The sequence below is a fragment of the Tinamus guttatus genome, unplaced genomic scaffold (genome assembly GCF_059628265.1).
Source record: "Tinamus guttatus ecotype Peru unplaced genomic scaffold, ASM5962826v1 Tinamus_guttatus_pri_ptg000140l, whole genome shotgun sequence".
Lineage (NCBI taxonomy): Eukaryota > Metazoa > Chordata > Aves > Tinamiformes > Tinamidae > Tinamus > Tinamus guttatus.
This window is the reverse complement of record NW_028288674.1, coordinates 31,077-51,927: the sequence shown is the minus strand read 5'-3', so window position 1 is coordinate 51,927 and position 20,851 is coordinate 31,077. Positions and strand designations below refer to the sequence as shown.

Below are 20,851 nucleotides of genomic sequence, written 5' to 3'. Positions count from 1 at the left end.
TTATTTCTCACTTTGGACAACAGCAGGCATTTACAGAATTTCTCACAACCATAATACAGAGTGCACACCTGCAAGAAAGTCCTAAGAAAAAAACTGCAAAGAAAACCAAGGAACTTAAAAGCCTCATCTCAGATGCACATAAGGCATGTAGGAGGTATAAAGAAGTGTTGCTAAATATGTCCACTTTCCTGTGAAGGATCAGTACACCACCCTTTCCCAAAATAAGCTACGAAGGAAGCATTTAGCTGATGACCACAAGCTCTATTTGAATATATTCCCTCCCTTAAAGCTTCTAGAAGAGCTATTAAGGTGTTTTTTTTTTTTTTTTTTTTTTTTTAAAGTAAGCACAAATTTATTTGAAATACCATGTTTAAAGAAACCTTATCCTCATTTTCAAGAACTAGTTCGGGTTCTAAGTTGACAAGAGGAAACAGCAACTGACAGAAGTGAAACTACCAGACTAAGCCTGTCTGTGGTTGGGCTAACAACCTTTTTGCCACATGGCAAAAATCACTGATCTCCCCCATCTCCTTTCATCTAAAAGTTAAAGTACCCTCTGGTGCTAAGACACTTACAATGGGGCAGTAGTGTCTCACTATGCTGTGGACAAGGTCATCTAGCCACCAAACACTTTCAAACACAGTAAAGGCACTTCAGATATGTTTAAGAAAAAAAGGGGAAGGGAGAAATCCTTTCAGTGTGGATATCAGTGCAAAACACTTAGCACCTTCCCAGTGACTTCTCTTGACCTGTTAATTTTTTTCTCAAAAAAAAGGTAGCCTCTAGCTCCATTTGATCTCTGATCTTTCTCTACCAAATCATTTACATACAGTACTCCTATCTGAACTCTGTCAATTATATCTTGAGGGACCTGTAATATCAAACACTGCCTGCACAAATTAACAGCAATCCAAACATAAAAAAACACTACTAGGAATTTCAAAAACAGCATTTGTTCAGGGTGAGCGACACAATGCATAATCTAAGCCAGACAGGGTTTAAAGAAGCATCTTAGAAGGCAATTTTTACATGACTGTTGAGTGTTTTACATATCTGAGTGTTAATTGCAGTGTTCGATGCCAGAGTATAATCTATTTTAAGTGCCATAACTATATTCATCAGTATTCGCCTGTTTCATGTGCCCAATATAATCTATAAACTATACAGGGATACAAATTGGAAAATACTATGACTCTCCTGAAATATTTAAGATTTGGGTTCAAGTAAGCGCTTAAGTCCGCCTCTTCCAAACTGGGATTCTATATAGGTCTAGTACCTCAAATGCACGATTACATTTCAGAGATAGAGAGGCAGCTAAGAAAACCTCAAGCCTTCACTCTGTTCCAAAGCCCCAGAGAGGAAACTCCCACAGTTGATGAGTTATTAGCAGAGCCTCAGCTGCTCCAGGTGATGTCCCTTTCACACAGGATGGAGCAGGATGTGGCAAAGATATCAAGTAGCCCTCTTGGAGGGCACAAACTTTTTTATGCATGCCTGAAAAACCCAGACAGTTTCTCTTCTTAGTTGCTAGTCTACTAAGGGGGGCAAGAAAATTTCTTCATTAGCTGTATCCTTGGCTTATGCTGACAGTTTGACAGATCTGATTCAAAGCTGGCCAATCTCCTGAGTATGTGCTAAGGATAAGCACACCATCCTGTGAAATCTTAACACCAGAAGCTTGGAGGGCAGTGAATATATACAGTTCAGAATCTAGTATTATGCCTTTGTTCCACTCTTAAAGAACATAAAGCCATTTTGAATTTTGGAGGATTCCATACCTCCTGTGTTTCTTTGGAGAACATTTTGTATTTGCCAAAACAAAGAACAGTTCTACATTTACAGATGCATGAGATACTCAGTGTTGCTTTCTCCAGTAACTAACAGCAATGTTTAGATCTATCACAGAACCTATTAAAAGAAAAAATTTGAAGTAGGCATTTAAAAATTGAAAAGTGACTATCCATAAACCTTACATACACCACTTAAGTCTATCCCTTAGAGGAAGTTAGTACAGCTGCAGGCAATTGAGAGTTTAAGAGTATTTAGTTACTGAAAACAGGTCATATTCTCTTAGTCAAGCACCAGTAGCTTCAGAGATGCCTCAGTTACCAATAGGCTAAGCATAGATTTATCTATTAATAAAAAAAGATATTTTGAAAAGTTTCACTTGCAATTAAAATAACCATGGGGTATATATTATATGGTATTTAGTGATTATCACTAGTCCTCATACCAACTGCTTTCATATTCATAGCAATAACTACAACATAGCTCCCAATTTGGAAATTCCAATATAAGTATTCCGCCTTCTGTCTTCAGTCCTCCATTCCCTCCTTTAACCTACAGCTCATTTATTTTTAAGAGATACCATTGGACCAAAAGTCTAAAAGCAGTATTATATATTTATCCACTGAGAAATACTACCTCCACATTCTAGTTCTGAACCATTTCCAAGCTGGTTACTCTCATCATCACAGCAATCCAGGACTTGAATTTTCTGCTCAGGCCTGTTGAGTGAGCCACATTCCACTGCAGTATCTGCTCAATTGCAACTGCCAGGCATACTCATGCTGCAGTGCTTTCGCTGAACTGCTGCAACCTGTCATAGCTACCTAAAGAATCCATCAGCTTGCTACAGTATCAGACAAAGGTACCGGATATCTTCACAAGTCCTCTGAAGATGATTTGCAAATGGACAATAAATCACAATTAAGATGCTTGCCTTCCTGAGTTAGCTGAACTAAGCTTAACCACTTAATCTTGATTGGCAGAGAAAGACCACTGAAACATTATAGCAGAAGACACTCAGGAGACCATTATTATAACAGTGTTGTCTGTGAGCTTATAAAATCTATCCCTGTGTTTTCACACAACTCAAGTCTACACAACTATTACAGGTTACATGAAGCCATTTCCCTTCTTTCATGCAACAGCAGGCAAGGACAGAAATAGTTGGCATGAATATGAATCATCCCCAAATGAACTAAAACATATTCCTCTCAGCAGGCAGCCTATTCCTGAATATTAACTTGCTTTTGGCAACTCTATTTACAGCAGGGAAAAAGATACATCTCTGGGAACACTGCATGAAATCCCACAGACAGATAGGAAAGAGGGAACATTCTAACAGGACTGGTGCCACCTGAGCTTGACAGACCTATATAACAATCCCTATACTTTCAGGGAGTAGAAGAGACACAACCATAGCAGCCGGGGCATATGCCTACAGGGCATATCAAGGTAGAGCAGAAATCGAGTACAAGACGTAGGGGGTGGAAAAGAAATTAAAGCAAAGACCCTAACAGGAAAAAGACAAGGTGTCCAAAGAAAAAAACCCTGCAACATATAAGCACAAGTCAGTCTCCCTGTAAAAGGCTGGACAGCAGGGGGAGGTCTCTTGCCTCTCCCATGTTAAAGAAATTAAAAGCTGTTCTCCTATTTATAGGAGATATACATATATCTTGTCGTGAGAGCATTCGACTATCTCCATTGCCAACCTCAAGCAGTTTGTCATGAATACAAGAACACTTCATAGCCCAGAACACGTTCATTGTGTAGCTAATTAAAAAGACTAATAAAAAACAAGTTTTTTTTTTTTTTTTTTTTAAACATCGAAGAACACATACAGCTTAAGGTTGTGAGCTCCATTATTTGTCCAGAGTCAAAACCAAAATTGTAATACCTGGGAAGAGCGACATGAAGCAACTGAAGAGCTACCTGAACTAATTCTTTTGCTCTTAAATAATATTTTATGGTGAGCAATACTGAATATCAACTTCAAATATCACTAATCAAGTGTTATCTAACAGCAGGAAAATCAGCAGGAAACCCAGAAAGCTCATGAGACCTTTAGATTAAACTAATTTGTTCTTGCATTAATGAAGAACAGTAAATTCCAAGGCATTTAGGTAAAATACAAGTTGTCAAGTAAATTGTGGTTGAGTCACAGATGTCACTGCATTGAAATGCATGTTTAGACACTGCTTTCAGAACATGGCTTCCTTTAAATACTGCTCTTGTGCCCTTTAAGAAAAGATATTGGCATTATGCACCTTAACAGAAAAGGCATATCCAAGGGCTAAAGACAGACTGCAGTTCAACCATCTCCAGGGCTCTGACCAATAACAGCTGGAATTCTAACACCATATTGAATCAGGCATTTTATGCTACCTGTCCCTTAGTCAACAGTATTGCTTGCTATACATACTCACCTCTGCATTGCTCAGGCTAGCTTTAGATATTTTAAGGTAATGATGTTTGAGGGGTATGATATAAAGTAGCATACCTGAAAGAGCAGTTTATCCTAGAGCTAAGTAAAAGATCTTGCAACAGTACAAAGGAAAGGTAGGAGGAAGACATGCAATTTCCTGCTAGGGTTTTTATTTTCTGTCCAATGATTGGTCACCTCCACACTCATCCTATATATCAGCCTCTTTCCTCTGGCCTAAACAATATATTCCACCAAATAAAATTGCATGCAGATAAAACTACTTCAGTAAATCTTACATGCTTTTTTACAGTGCTATAATCCAATATCACTATATGCTTCTGCACCTGCATCCAATATGTAGGGCTTCTCTACATGGAGAAGAAAAACAAAATGCCTCAGGGAAAACCAAATTAAGGAGCTTCAAAATCTAATATTAAGTTTGAAAAAAAAAAAAACACACACTTGGATTCCACAACCATATGCCCATAGGGGAACATAATGCTTTCTCACAAATCTAGGCAAAATTTACATCTCTATACAAGCCAGGCAAGTTTCTCCACGCACCCATACTAAAAGATTCACTGCCCTCAACAAGTGTATTGACTAAACAAGGAAAGCAGACTCGGATCTTGAGCATCTCTGTCCTACTTAGGGAGATGGATATCTTTAGGATATTCAAACCATTATGAAAAGCTAGTTTAAAGTAAGATAATGATATTTTAAGACTCAAAGAGATCCATCCCCACTAAGATCAGCTCCAAAGTGAATCAATCCAGATAACTGACTTGTTTCTTCTGATTACAGTCTAACTGCTGTGTCAAGAAACAGCTCATAAATGCTTTATTTTAACATAATCCATGATTCATAGAATCATAGAATGCTTAAGGTTGGAAGGAACCTCTAGAGATCATCTAGTCCAACCCCTCTGCACACGCAGGGTCACCTAGAGCACGTGGCACAGGACTGCGTCCAAGTGGGTTTTGAAGATCTCCAGAGAAGGAGACTCCACAACCTCTCTGGGCAGCCTGTTCCAGTGCTCTGTCACCCTCACTGTTAAAAAAAAGTTATCCTTAAGTTCCTGTGGAACTTCTGATGCTTTAGTTTCTGGCCATTACCTCTAGTTCTGTCAGTGGCCACCAGGGAAGAGAGGTCAGCACCATCCTCCTCACTCCCTCCCTTGAGGTACTTATAGACACTGATTAGATCCCCTCTCAGCCTTCTCTTCTCCAGGCTGAACAGGCCCAGCTCCCTCAGCCTCTCCTCATAGGGCAGATGTTCCAGGCCCCTGATCATCCTTGTAGCCCTGCGCTGGGCTCTCTCCAGCAGCTCCACATCCCTCTTGTACTGTGGAGCCCAGAACTGGACACAATACTCCAGATGTGGCCTCACCAGGGCTGAGTAGAGGGGCAGGATCACCTCCCTCGACCTGCTGGAGACACTCTTCTTAATGCACCCTAGGATCCCATTGGCCTTCTTGGCCACGAGGGCACACTGCTGCCTCATGGTCAACTTGTCGTCCACCATGACACCCAGGTCTTTCTCCGCAGAGCTGCTCTCCACAGGGTCGGTCCCCAGCCTGTACTGGTGTCTGGGGTTATTCCTCCCCAGGTGCAGGACCTTGCACTTGGCCTTGTTGAATTGCATGAGATTTTTCACCGCCCAGTTGTCCAGTCTGTCCAGGTCCCTCTGGATGGCAGCGCAGCCCTCAGGGGTATCAGCTACTCCTCCCAGCTTTGTATCATCAGCAAACTTGCTGAGAGAGCACTCTGTGCCTTCATCCAGGTCGTTGATGAATAAATTGAACAGCACTGGACCCTAAAAACTAGCAGAGGATGGTTTCGATCCATCGACCTCTGGGTTATGGGCCCAGCACGCTTCCGCTGCGCCACTCTGCTCTGTGCTACAAAGGTCTTCCACCCTCAACTGGTCATCGATGGAGATTCTCTAACATGGGATCTTGCCTTTCATTCATATGCTCTCTAAGTAAGTGTTTAGAATCTAAATAAGCATTTAGAAAACATGCAAGCATCAATATTCCCTGGTAGTCATGCTTTCTTTTGCAGCAGTCGTTCACATGATACATGCAGCAAGATATAAAGCAGGAAAAGGGAAAAAGTAACCCCATCAAGTTGTGCACTTTATGTCCTTTGCTTTAAAGAGAAGTTTAGAGCAAGTACAATCTAAAGGATGCTCAGAAGCTCCTATGAAAGCAGCCCTACTGTTAGGTTTCTTCTAACACCTCCTAAGCAAGGCTTCCCCAAAGACTTTTTTCTCTGCCAGCTATCTCACAGGACAGCACAGAACACAAGTTGTCCAAAAGCACCCAACACTGCTTTAAGTGCCCCCACACTGAGCATGAGCATCACTGCCAGAACTTATCAAGCCCATGTTAAATATTCCAAAAAAACTACTTTCTGCCTTGCACCATAGCAAAGAACTAGCATTACTTATTTTTTCAAACACAGATGCCTGGTTGATTCACAGGTTTGCTAGGAACATTGTTTACATACATTAAATAGGCTTATCTGTTCTCTACTGTAATCTTATTTCAGGCCATAAACAGTAAAGAGCAACCAAGTAAATGAAAGGACAATCGTAACATTATTGTGCCTTTCCTCAGCTGACCTGCATTACAGAAAAGTCTCAAGACCAGACAGTAGAAAGGTAGGTTTTTTTTAGTTATCACACTGAAGTCTTAAAATTTCAAGGCTTGCCTTTCTCACAAAAGCTCTTCCAACCGGGTCCTTGGGTCAACTGTCTTATTTCACCAAGAAATAAGATTTCAAGCCTCATGGCAATTCTCTCACACTTACTGTCTTGTTTTCTGCTAGGGTGTGTGAGGCCCTTGTGATGTCAACTAACAAATAGCATAACAGGTAAAAACTCCTTAATTCTCCTACCAAGGGTGGAAATAGGCATCTCTTCAGACATTACGTCCATACTCATAACCTCTAGCAATTCCCTAGTTAATCGAATTCTTAAGACTGTGCTACAGCTTATACAACAAGGTTATAGACACGGGAAAAGCAACGTTTTCTTTCTATCTGAATTTAAAGAATGAAGTACTAACTCTTCTCTCCTGCTGAATACAGCTTTGAAAGAACAAAACCATTTGTAAAATGGTTTCAAGACCAACCAGCTGCAGTGGAACAAAAGCTTATTCACAATGTAATACCACTTCTCCAAAGTGCCAGCAGGATTTTGGGGGTCAGAAAGAAATACACTTCAGTTACAGATCAGGATAAAGAGATCTTTTCAAACGATTAAATTTTAACATTACGCTAGATACTACATGGAAAAAATACACTACTGAACAGCTCAGAAAGCAAGAATCAGTACGACAGCCATTTTTGGGTCTGTATCGCTATTCTTGATACCATTATTTTTCTAACATGAAAGCATTCTTACGTCAAACAGCACAAAACTGTTTGCCTCATCTCTGAACACTAGCATACACCTGTGAGAAAATATTATTTCTACCAGCTACTTCTCCCTAACATAATGGAAATATGACCGCTGCATGCCAACGATGAAGATGTAGTAACTCCTTGTATGGCACACTAGAACTTCACCTCTGTACTAAAATCACGATACGTACATTTATTTTTATATATGCTACAGCAGAATTTCCTAAGTAGAGTTCAACATAGTTCAGAGGCAGATTTTAATTAAGGTAATTATATCCATCAAACACAGGAAATTTGCTCTTATGTCTTAATTTTAGATTCACCCTTTTTCAAAGTCTAGCCATGCAAGTGTCCAAGTAGGGACTGGATTGATACATGAACCCTTCTGCTCCTCGTCTGTGGAGGATACAAATTCTCATGAAACCTCACATTCAGCTGTTTAGTCTTCCAGTTCCAGTGTGTTCTATTTCAGAACTGAGTATTCGCAAAACACTGTTATTCACATTCAACTGCTAAGGTGTCTTATAGATGCTGCTTCTCACTAGAGGCAGCGAAGTTCCAAGGCATCCCTAGAGCACACTAAAATGATATTAGACCTCTCAGAGCCAGAAGTTACATGCATAATCCTACTTACATTTCCAAATACTGCAGGCCACTCAGAAACCAGACAATAAACAGGGGTTTATTATTCATTTGCTTGGCATAAGAGACCATCCCACATAAATACCACTGATAGGTCCAAAAAATACACTCTTATCTCCCACTCAGTCCAGAGAGGCCACAAAAATGGTTTATTGCAGCTAGAAAATATCATCAACACACCTGCTTAGCCAGCTGATCCTTCTTCACCAAGCCAGTAGCTGCTGCAATGTTCCCAGCTCCTTCCACCGTCTTCTGGGCCACTGCTGTCACCCCCGTCACCACAGCTCCTCCAACATTAGATACTTGCTCTTTAGTTTTCTCTGCCACTGAGAAGAAAACATAGATACATTACCGCCACTGAGAAGAAAACATAGATACATTACCACTTTGGGAGCTGTAAGCTACTAAGGTGTTTGGAAACTTCAGAATTTAATTGACAGCGTGGTATCATGAAACACTGTGGAGCCTTTATGCCTTGTATACCCCAAGTGGATCATAAGAGATTATACTGTCAACCTGTTAATACTGGCACAGTAACATACGTATTTTCAAGAGCAGCTTATTGGTGGCTCAATTTTTGCTTGAAGATGACATTTTCTGTTTTCATTCATATCTAGTTGCTCTGTGGGGGAAAAAGCCATTGCTTAAGGGCCCTCATTGTGCACCAACCAATGTATAATGTATAGCACTTGCATTCAATATAGCTCTGTTCAGAAACGTATAGTCCATTGAACACATTTGCCATATATTATGGGGAATGGAAGACACCATTTCTTACATCTGAACCAAAAACAATTAATTATTCTACTACTTGGAACATATTTGATTCATAAACTGAGCTACTGCTTCTCAACCAGAGCCTAATACAACTTTTTAATCTGATTCTGTGCATTCTTCCCCACCACCTTCCCTGCTGCTGTTTCCATCTATAACACACTAATCCACAGAAAGACTGAATGAACATAAGATGCCAAGGCAAACTAGATTAAGAACTGACTTCAAAGCCCCAGGGAGACTACAACTCATTTAGCCTACATAAGTATCAGTGGTTGCTGTTCTGCCTTTCGGAGTATTACACGACTCTTTCTGCTCATTCATTCTCATAGGCTCTTCTCTGCAAGCAGCTTGCACAGTAGTGAAATCACTAAGAAAGATCAGATGACTTCATGCCTTAAAGAGCAAGATGTGCAGAAAACTTGAACTGTCATTTAGTCATCTAAATAAGACACTGCTCTTCAAAAGCCTCCCACATTGAGCACTGTAATAAAACACCTGATGACTAGTGTTACTATTACAGCCACATTATAACTACACTAGCATTGTCATCATGGCAAGTATGACCACCTAATGACCACCTATCCAGTGACTGCAGGTCCCCCTGTGGAAATTTTCTGAAGTCTGCTTTCTCTAGAGTAATCTGAGAAAGAGAAGTCTTAATACATGTAAACAAACAGCTAAGAAACAGGCTGTTAGTGCTGTTACTGACACAATAGCAAAATACCTTTCAAAACTGGCAACCTAAGCAGCATATTTAGAGGTACTTCAGTACGAACAACAACGTAGCCAGGACACTTCTGAAAATCTCATTACTGTAATATAGTTCATTTCAGTTAATTTCACAGTCAGTTGTCACTCAGAAAGTTATTTTAAGCTGAACTAAAAATAGTTTTTAACAACTGTTGTCCTTTAGGAAATACGTTTAACTAGTTCACAAAAACTGAATATGTTGAGCATTTCCTCAAGCATGAGCTTGCTTCTGTGTGTACAAGATGGTTAAGTGTTCTATCTGGCACTGTACAGTGACTACAGAAGGCAATGCCAAGTTTTTCTCCAGGCAAACTGGCAGTAATTTCTGACCCTGACAGCCACGATCCTAGACCACTCAGTCCCTAGAAAGCTATCTTCTTAAGGAAAACTGTGTTCAAGGGATAAGTCTCAAAGGGCTTCAACCTTGAAAGAAGGCAAGCTAGCCCTTCTCTGCAGAAGAGAAGCATGGCATCCAAGCAACAACTCCCGTCTTAAAAAAATTACAGCTCTTCTACACCACATTGGCTCTGCCAAACAGATTTACATATTATTCTGAGTGAAAACATCACACATTTCGAAGTTAGCCTTAAATCAAACTTAGGGCCGAGTTTACAAGCATATCCATATATACACACTTCATCAGAACATTTTCTAGATATCTGAAGATGCTGAAAATAATGAGCCTAGAATGCTATTTCATAGCTATTTCATAGCAACTTATCTCTTGATATCAAATCAGCTTTCCAGTGACATACCTGGAGAGCAAATCAAACTATACAGTGTAAATTCAGACGTGCATTCTTTTGGTGGTAAGGTAAAGTCCTCTTTCCTATCTGTAAGTCCATGTAAATACTAAGTTATTACCAGATTGGTTCTGTAAATAAACTGTAATTCTTCCACTATGTTATGAACCCTAGTGATTGTTTTCTGATGATAGGTTCTGGATTGTTTACAGTGAGTAGTAAAAAGGAAAAAGCAGTAAGTGCATGAAGAGAAATCAATTTAGAATGTAGTTGATTGATAACAACTAATCAAATCAGAGCACCAGGTTGTTTAACTGGTCTTAAATCATTATGTCTTTAAACTGATGCCTGCCTTGCATCACCAGGCTGAGACAGTAAAACCAGCTTCTACAGACTCTGCAGTGCTATGGCTAGGTGGCTGGTGCCAAACCTCAGCAAGCTGTCTTGATACAGCATACAGTGATCACACTAACACTAACTTAAATGTGAGTTCTAGTACTACAGCGTTCTGCAAGTTACTGCTCTTGAAGCTTTCTTCTCCCAGTTTAACTGTACTGTATCATGTAAGGCATTACCATTAAAACTTCTGGAACAATTCCAAATGACAGCTTGTTACTTTCAATATTCAAACAAACTCTGGGTAAAAACATGTTATCTATGGATAATGAAAATATCCAGAATGAAATGATAACTCAAAAAGTATATACCTTATATATTTATTTTTGACAAAAAGATCGTCTGCACTGATTTAAAAAGATCTAATGAACTATGGGCTCTTGTGTTCAGCTGTTAATTGGAAGCTACATGATTGAGTAAAGACAATAGCAGGAATAACAATGCAAGGAGACCAAGAACTTATAGAAAAGCAAGAAGGATGAAATTAAAGAATTAAAGGAAAAGCTCACTATGGTTTCTGATTGTTGAGACTATTTTCATTCAACTTCAGAAAAACGTGGCTGAATATGGATGGAAGGCTTCTGTGTCCTGATACTTTATGCAAATTCATGTTTTACTTTAGTTAATAGGAAATAGTAAATACTAAGTCATCAGCTGTACATTTCTGGATGCTTATCTTTGGGAAATGAGCAAGAAAAATTAAATACATGCTTGTAACTCCAACACCAGACTGGTTAATTAGGCTGGCAAACAAGTCAAATGGGCAAAGCAATAGCATTTAAGACCAGCAAACAAGACTTGCTGCTCATGAGAAGGACCTGTCATGACCTGACACTTATGTATACCACTTTCTTATGAATTACAATAAACCTAGTACAATCGTGTCATGTTATAAAGAAACTCCTCAGTCTAGTCTCTGTGGGTTGGGAAAGCCACTGAAAGCAAAGCATACCTAATTGTTCAGCACTTGGACGCATGTCAGTTGCTGAAGCCATTCACCGAAAGATTTTAAAACACAAGTCACTCAAAAATAGCAAAGCTAGCAAGACCTTGTAAGTTGAACATAGGGGGGAGAGAGTAAAAGAAAGAAAAAAGAGTGGATATACACCCATTCAACCTTCCCAGGAAAAGCTTTGAACTTTTTGTCTTTTGAACAAAGGCTGAGGCTTTTGAAAGCTGTTTGGTAGACAATCATCTTAGTACGTTTTGACACTAATGCAGACTAAACTGCAAAGCACAGTAATGAGCTTCCACCCAAAACATGCAACCTTCAGGCTTAGTTACATTGAAGTCTCTCATGTCACTTCATTAGAACATCCCAGATGTCCTGTCCAGGTCCCTGTCTGAAAACAGAACATCCAGAATATTCAGGAAGAATAGCTTTATCTCTCCTCCTCAAAATAGAGCTCACAATTCTTCTTTTTCCTCAAGATGAGTAGTCATCATTCCTTCACCTCACTGCACTCCAAATGTGGTTTGGTTTGCCTCCACCAAGCATCATCTGAACAGTAACAAAAGGAGATGCTTACATAGGCCAAGGCTGTAAAGCATGCATGCCATGGACATGCACAGTCAGAAACACGTTTTGTCTGTGATTTTGGTTCATATGTGACCATCCCCAATCTCTAAAATGATCTTTCTTCATGAGGCATCTGATTATCTCAGAGGTTTCACATGAAATCAATATCCCAGGGCATAAAAAAAATAAACTCACTCTTGTTCCTATGAAAGGAGATAGGTAGGCCTGTCACAAATGCAAAGGCATTTATTAAAAAGGATTTGATTTTTAAGACAAGCTTAACTAGCATTTTAGAGGATCCTCACATTATCTCATGACATCACTACAGTGAACCCCCCCCTTTTTTTTAACTGCCTCTGCTTCAAACAGAACTCTTCATCGACTTGCATCTTTTTTTCGAAGTATATTAGAGCAGTTTCTCTATTCTTACATAATTTAAGCCCATCCTGATCCATTTTGAAACTATGCTCTCTGTACTTCATTCCCCTCTTCTCACTGCCACATGGCAACTTGCATATCATCTTCTATCCACTTTTTCTTTCAGCTGCCACCATTTGACTTTAATAGCCCAGAAACAAATTGTGGCACAACTCCCATTAGCTTCATTCATTTCATTTTGTCACCCATTTCAAGGAAGGGGTGATGAGCTACCTCTGTTCTGCCTAAAACCATCAACTCCTTTCTGACAATTTTACTTACAAAAGATAAGTGAGATCTCATTTTGCATTGTAGTCTAATTAATGTGTTACAAAAAAGCTGCTAGTGCTATCCAGTGCTGTTTCACATTTGTATGTATACTGTATATATGTATACATATATATATGCGTGTCTCAGATCTTATTTCCACTGCCTACAGCACAGATATTTGTATTATTTCATAATTCAGGTCCAGCAAGCTGTGATTACAAGCCTTATAACAAGAACATGCATTTGTAAAGCCTAAAACTAAATTATGGAGAAACATCACATGTCCTGCTCAGTTTTACTGCTAAAAATACCTTTGGCATATTTGGGGTATGATATTCAGTACTGCCAAGCAAGTCTACCTGCATTTGTTTGTCTTTACCAAGTTGGCTCATCTGAGCACAGATGAAGGAGATCATATACAAAGCAGGAACATAAAAAAAGCTCCCACCCTTGCCATCTCTCCCTGCCCCCAATTTATTTTCTGACTTCTCAGGGAAAAATACCCTACATTTCTTGATCAAGCATTTTCTCACATCTCTAGCATCCCTATATTCTACAGGAGAAAATTACATATTCTATTCAGTGCACGGAGGTCAGCTGAGGTTTTCCTGCACTACATAGAGATCAAGTAAATCCGTTTTTCTATTTACCAGTCACTCTGCATTGTTGATTACTGATTTCAGTTCATTCCCAAAATGATCCTTGCAAAAAAAAGTTTACGTACAGGTTCATTTCAGTATAGAAGTACTAATGGGAAACCATATGCATGGCATTAATTTCAAGTTTGGAAAGTGCTATTGCCACTGAGAGATTATGCACTTCTAATATACCAATTTAAAATCCTCCTAAGTGGAATTGAAATTCCTACAAAAAATACAAAAAAGGCACTAATTTATTTCTTCCAAGAAGTTACTTGCCTTTTATCTTGCCACCCAACCTGATCTTGTGAGACTGGAGTCACAACACTCTTCTAGTAATAGAGAAATTGAAGGGTATATCCATACTGCAGTCACAGCATGTCTGTGGCTGCAGTAAACACATTATGTGAAATTACGAAACTTAAGAATTGTTACAAGCATACCTCAGGCAAGGATGAAGAAGCCACCAACAATATATCAGTTGAGTGTTCAGTTCATATGAATTTCTCCACTGCCACAGCTATGCTTAATCATACTAGAGATGGTAAGTTGTAATGGGAGTTCAGGTATAGCCTCAGAGGCCATAGGTACAGCAGTAGCTGCACTGTGAGCCTAGAGGGACTGAATAGGTCAAACTCCATCTTGCATCACAGTTTCACTGTGGGTTACCTAAAAGAATTGAGTGTGAAGGAGTTGCTGACATTGTCTTTCACCTTAAATGCAAGTATTATAGAAGAAAAATCCTTTCTATCATCTCTATCACTGCTATATCAAGAGACTCCTGCATTATTTGCCCACTTTTTTTTTCCCCCCCCCTCCTTTTCTGGCAATAACCTCTGCCTCTTCCACTAGCACCACCCTTATCTAACTAGCTTTGCTGAGACCCCAACTCATCAGATGGGAATTTGCCTGACATATATCCAAGTCTCTTAACACTTGGCCTTCCCCTTTCTTCCTTCAGAAGAATTTCTTTGCCACACTCCCTTCTCTATACCCCATTTTCCTTCCTCAGCTCACAAGGACAAACGACCACAAGAACCAGTCTTTTCATTTCTATAGGCTTCAAGTTCTTTGTAGCAGAAAAAAATCAAGACAGAATTAAATTTTATGCTGAGTGATTTATAAAATGCCAGCATGTAATATTTTACCTTTGACAAAAAAGAACAAAACATGAAAACCCTTGACTTAGTACTAGACTTAATACAGGCTATTCCTTTCTTTTTAGCTATCTGGTTTCATTAGTCTCAACTCACATCAGTAACTTGATTGCATCTGAAACATGGCTAAAAAACACCTCACATCAGTAACTACATGAAATTTAAATATTTCATCTTAAGAACAAACTATTTGGCTTGACAGAGCAAGTGTTGTTTTGTCTCAATTCATTTCAACCAGAGGGTTTCCATCCTTCACAAAATGACATACTCTCAAAAACATATATGTTGTAACAAATTAACCACAGACCTTAGAAAGCAGTTCAAGTAACATGAATTTTCTTACCTGTTGTGACACCATGAACAACCCCTTCCTTGGTCCTGGAACCTAAGCAAATAAAAAAAAAGTGTTAGAAAGGAGATAATGGTAGATTGCCAATATATTCCTGGTGAAGATGAAATGATGGTGAAGACTAAATGACTAATGAAGAGCAGTCAGATACAATCACTTTGGGAATAATATTAATAGTCTAAAGAAATATGTCACTGAAGAAAAACTAACGAAAAGGACAAAACCATCAATAAAAAGAAATGCCCAAGTGTATCAACTACAGAAACACAACTATTATGATACAGGAAAAGCTTCTGTTATATTTGTTTTCCATGTACTTCTTTCTTGCCATTGATAAGCACCCCACATAAGGGGATGATTCTGCATGGCAGCCATGGTATCGCTAGCATCTGAAAAGACTCAAGCATGCATTTTTCCAAGATGGGAGCAAGTCTCCAAAAGATCCTTACAAATCTAACTACTCAGATCTCAGCTTGCAAGGATCAACAAATATCATTGAAACTACAGAAAATAGAGAGAAGGCATTGGTTACAATTATTGAGAGCTTGTAGAAATGTTAGCCAGGGTTAGATTTAAAATAGTCAGAAAGAAGCATTAAGCATTAGATCATACTTCAACATGAAAATGCCACTGGGGTCAAACCCAAGGCCTCCTTACTATCCTTCTTGTCACAAGCATGTACAGACTGTGCAAGGCCTCTGTACAGACAAACCTAGAATTTGTATTCAGCTGAGCCATAATGCTGGATCTGAGCTAAATTTGAGCAAGGCAATCTTTTCACCTTAAGGAACAAGTGAATTTCTGGAACACCTATGTAAAAATGACTTTTTTTTAGCACCTTGCATGAAAGGGGATCCATCTCTAGCATCTTCAGCAATATGACAATCAACACATACTGCTTTTGAAAGCCATCTTATGTCCTTTCCCCCCCACCACCAGAGCTACTGTCAGAGTTCTATAATTTGGCTCTGTTTCAGGGATTTGTACTCATCTGTCAACTATGAAGCTAACAATGTGCAATTAAGCCTTACAGAAGCACAGTTTAAGCCTCTTAGTTCATCATCTTGCCCTGGTCTGCCAGAGATAGGGTGACTTTTTTTTAACCGTAAAATGTAATTCTTCACACACCATTTTTTGTCTAGATGCCAGTCAGTATTTGGCATGTTATCATTCATGCTTCTAACACCTCAAACATCACAACAGTCTTGCTCATTGTAGCATGCTTAACAGTAGGAAATAAAGAAATCGGAGCAAGAATGATCAAAGACCTGACACTGCTTAAGTGATGGAGGAACAAGTGTAGCACATGCATACACGTAATGCTACTTTTTCCAATGTATAATACAGAAAAGGGAAGACCAAAATATGAAACTTCCTTTGTGCAATCACCAAAAAAATAAACATTCTTCATTTCATTCTCACCAGCATTATCATTCAATAAAACTGTTTTGCATATCACCAAGTTGGCAGCAGACTAATTTCAGGGCCTTTTCAGGGATGTATAGAATATACCAAGCAAGTTCTGCCTAAAAAAACAAGTCACTTACTAAGAGTTAGTTGAAAACCAGAAACATAAGCCCAAATTGGAGAAAGGAGAAATTGGCACCTGGGGAAGATACTTGCACTTGGTAGCAAGTAGATGTTCAAAAAGAACTTCTAAAGCCCATTATCCCACCAGATGGACCTTCAATGCCTTGACTGTTCCACTGGCCTTTCTCTTACCAAAGAAAAGGAAGCCTTATGAAATGAGATTGTAACAGAGGCAATATTTGGCAATTTACTTTGCCAAATAGTTCAAGGTTGTGCTATTCTGATGAGGTGCCAGCAAAGCACAAGAAGCAGTGAACAGTTCTTCTGCTATCCAGTTCTCTCTTGATAAACTGTCCCTTTCTGCTTTAGTATAATAGAATGGAAGTTATTTACTCAGAAGTTTTCTTTTGGCCCATTGAAAATCAACTCAAGCATCAACAGGGCAAAACCTTTAGCTCTCTGGTAACCGCAAAGGGCTCAAAGACACTCTTGCATGCTATCAGCACTATACTGAGGAGAACCACACTGTTGCTGTTAGCTCCTAGTTTCAAAGTGAGTGGGAGTAAGGACTGCAACTCATTTGATTACTGCTTCACACCCACAGCTCTTGAAGGACACATAGAAACCAACCCATTTCTAAATGTTATAGCATGTATGATTCTAGACTGCTAAAGCTCAGGCCTCTCTCCTAATCCACAACCACACCATTTCTTCATATATTAGAAAAATGTCCTGATGCTAAGCTTGTCTTTCTGAAGTCAGAGCCATTGGCTTAAGCTGACCTGCACTGAGTTGTCTCAGTAGAAGGACTGAAGAAAAAGCTGGAAACCTAAATACACTATAATACACTAAATACACTATAGAGGATATTGAACAGTGTCTTACATACTAAAAAGCAGCAAAGAGACTGTAGGAGAAAATAACAGATTTTATCATGGAGAAAAAACACTCCATTAATCCTCCCATTCTCTTTGAGTCATGTGCATCCTCTCATGCCAAGGAAAAAAAAAAAAAAGAGAGAAATCATTACAATAACATTACACTCCAAGCAATAGCTTGTTAATTACAACTTCTACATCATAAGTTATAATTCCATATAATTTAAAATATCTAACCACAAGCTGGATAGAAAGGTTGAACTCAGTACTTTAATTCCACTAATTAGATTGAGAAACTAAGAACCAGGGCAGCTAGGCCAGAGATACAACATCTCATTAATCCTTCCTAACAACGGAGGCTGAGTATCATGGAGGTGATTGACTGCTGAGACTGAAAATTATGAACAGGTTCATCACAGCCCCACTTTTGGTACCATCTTTTGCAAGAGGTAGGTAACTTTCATGGCAGAACCTGAATCTGAAACAAACTTCTGTCTGAAAAATCCAACTATAGAGAGCGAGGAAAAAGAAAATGCAATGCAGTGTTTCTTCCCTCAGGTACAAAAATTAATTCACCAGGCAGTATAGGTTTCTAACAATAATCCTAGAAACCCTGAATGTAGAATCCATGACCCTAGAAGCATGGTTAGGAACCACAAGAAAATGAAATAAAAATGAAATAAAATTGGAAAACCCTATCCCCATAGCTAAGTGGATTATTAAATATGTTATACCTGTGAATAGCAACAGCTACTTTGATACTAGAAACTAATATCTAAATTCATTGAAAATACTCCTCTTGTAATTAGTTGTCAAAAAACTTCCATTTTTGTTGGCAGGAGCACTAAGTTTTGCTGTGGCTCAACAGGAGAAAGGCATATTTGAAACCAATAGAGCAATTGATCTGGAGCAGAAATTGTTTGGTACAGCTTGGTGTTAGCCTACATGGCAAAAGGAAACCCCAAAAGACTTGGAAATTTGAGATCTCGGTGACCCTTTTGAAATAAGTTTCCATTTTCAACCCTAAATTCATCAAAATCTGCCTACATCTCCCTCAATACAAAACATTGATTATAGAAGTCACCTGCTGTAGTCATCAAAAAGAATAGACTACCAAAAAGATTCTTTTCCTTATTCTTTTATAGACCAACTTTATTTGATGAACAAGAGAGGCAGATCCTTACGTGGTTTTAAGGCAATCATTTATTCATAATCTTGACATCCTTGTCTGAATTTTTCATAGCAGCATTTGCAAGATAACCCTCTAATTGTGATACTAAATAAAGAATATGATCTTGCATTTAAAATACTGATCTGAATTTATACAGACCACCATCCCTGTCTCTGTGCAAAGTGATTGTGTGGCCTACTTAAGTCATTCAAGTCTTCCCCCATTTTCCCCACAGTTACCTTGTTACCTTATCTCAGCTGTTGTAGCTCTTCCTTAATGAAGCATGGAAGAAGCTGCTAAGGATGTAAAGTTTTGTTTATTATGATTGTAATCTCTAAAGACAAGATGATATTGCCACACAATATTGCTGCTGAGGACCTTAAAGTGAGGAAAAACAGAAAATCCTTCCATTTCATTTTATTCCAAAACAAAGCTGTCAGTGTGGTTTACGATCCAATCCTGAAATAACCCCTCAAGCTTCTTCTCCTAAAGCTACTTAAAACCCAGAGGTTATATAGGATTCTATGAAGCTTCTTTCCATTTTAGCTTTTCTATCATTTACTCTGCAACCTTAGCATAGCAGAGTTGAATAGTGCCAGCTATTCTCCTGTGTTGTTCTGCATAATATTACATATATGGCTCCACAGTGTAGTAATACAGAGCCAGCACAACACAACAGCTTAAAACCAACGTTCAGCTTGAAAGAAAGTACACCCAGGAGAGCTTAGCTCCTCTTGTTTGTTCTCCAAGATTCTTCTGAGTGCCTTTTTTTTTTTTTTTTTGGTAGTTCAAGAGTAGCTTTGCAAACACAGCTTTCCTTTTTTTCCAACAAGTATGAACATGCAGGAACACCACACTAGCTGCGTGATCTCCGCTGCCCACCTACCCACATAGAGGACACCCTCTTTCGTCTTCCCTGCTGCTTCTGCCACACCCTGCTTGGTTTTCTCTGCAGCTGCTACAACTCCCTCCTTGGCCTTGGAAAGCCCTTTCATGAACACATCCATGGCTGAAGGTCTTCACAGAGCTCTGGAAAGAAAAAAGTAAAATGCTTCAAGAAATGTTCTTTGCTTTGAGAAAAAGAAGCTTTTGTTCAAACTGATTGGAACCCAGTTGATTTTAAAAGTTCAATATGCAGCATTTATACCCAGGTATTTTGTAGCTTTCATCTACATTTCTGTATTAATGTGCCCATTTCAGGTGCAACTGTTCAACAACTAAATCCAAGGAGTGCCGCAGCTCAGGCACCTTCATCTTCTCTTGCATGCTGCCATACATATAATGAAACTGCACAAGAGCAATGCTCTCACAGGCCAAGAAAGGCTTGCTGAAACCTATGAAGAGGCTAGTGATGAAACAGGCACTAGTAGGAGACAAATTCATTGATATGAGAAGTGCTTTTACTGCCTCTTCCAAGGCACCATTGCCTTCAAAGTGAAGTTCTAGTCATACACTGACTGCCAGATTCAGTCCTGTGATTGGATGACACTCCACATATCTTCATGCAGAGGAAGAAAGCCATCCTCAGAAACACTGCCAACCTAAAACAAACAAAAAACCTTCCAAGTGACAAATATTCACTTGCTATTGTTAAGAGAAACTGCGGTTTTAACCCAAAAGGACTAAAGAAGATAGGAAATACTGCATTTCTCTCCATAATCCAACATTTTGTGCACAGGCAGTGTCACTCTTCTGGCAATTGCACTTTCCTAGCGTGTTATTTGCATGCATCAGGAGTGTGATTTCACTTAAAAAGCAACATGCAATTTTTAAAGCAGTAAAGCTAGCAAATGAGTCCTGCAACAGATGTGCAACTCAGCACTCCATTTTAAATAACAGCTAAAACTAAGAAGTCACATTCTCTTCAACAAGTCAGTTATCAATAGCCTTTTTTCTCCTCTTTCTCTACCCCCGCAAAAAGAAGAATCCGTGCCTGTTATTTCCTCCTCCATGGTGAAGGCTGAGTGGGAGGAATGGATGTCTAAGAAAGCATCTGG

The 20,851-nt window shown here is 39.1% G+C and overlaps 1 protein-coding gene and 1 non-coding gene across 2 annotated transcripts in view; both read right to left on the bottom strand.

Moving 5' to 3' along the window:
• The window catches only part of SNCA (synuclein alpha), a 52,003-nt gene extending 32,106 nt beyond the window's left edge, over positions 1-19,897 (bottom strand). The window contains exons 1-3 of the mRNA XM_010223264.2: positions 19,741-19,897; positions 15,270-15,311; positions 8,440-8,585 (exon numbers count right to left, since the gene is read on the bottom strand). Coding sequence (XP_010221566.1) covers positions 8,440-8,585; positions 15,270-15,311; positions 19,741-19,861 — 309 coding nt within the window. The 5' untranslated portion in view covers positions 19,862-19,897. The remainder of the gene's footprint in view (positions 1-8,439; positions 8,586-15,269; positions 15,312-19,740) is intronic.
• Positions 6,034-6,105, bottom strand: TRNAM-CAU (transfer RNA methionine (anticodon CAU)). The gene has a single exon. It is a non-coding gene; the product is annotated as a tRNA-Met (tRNA).
• Positions 19,898-20,851: the final 954 nt, after the last annotated feature.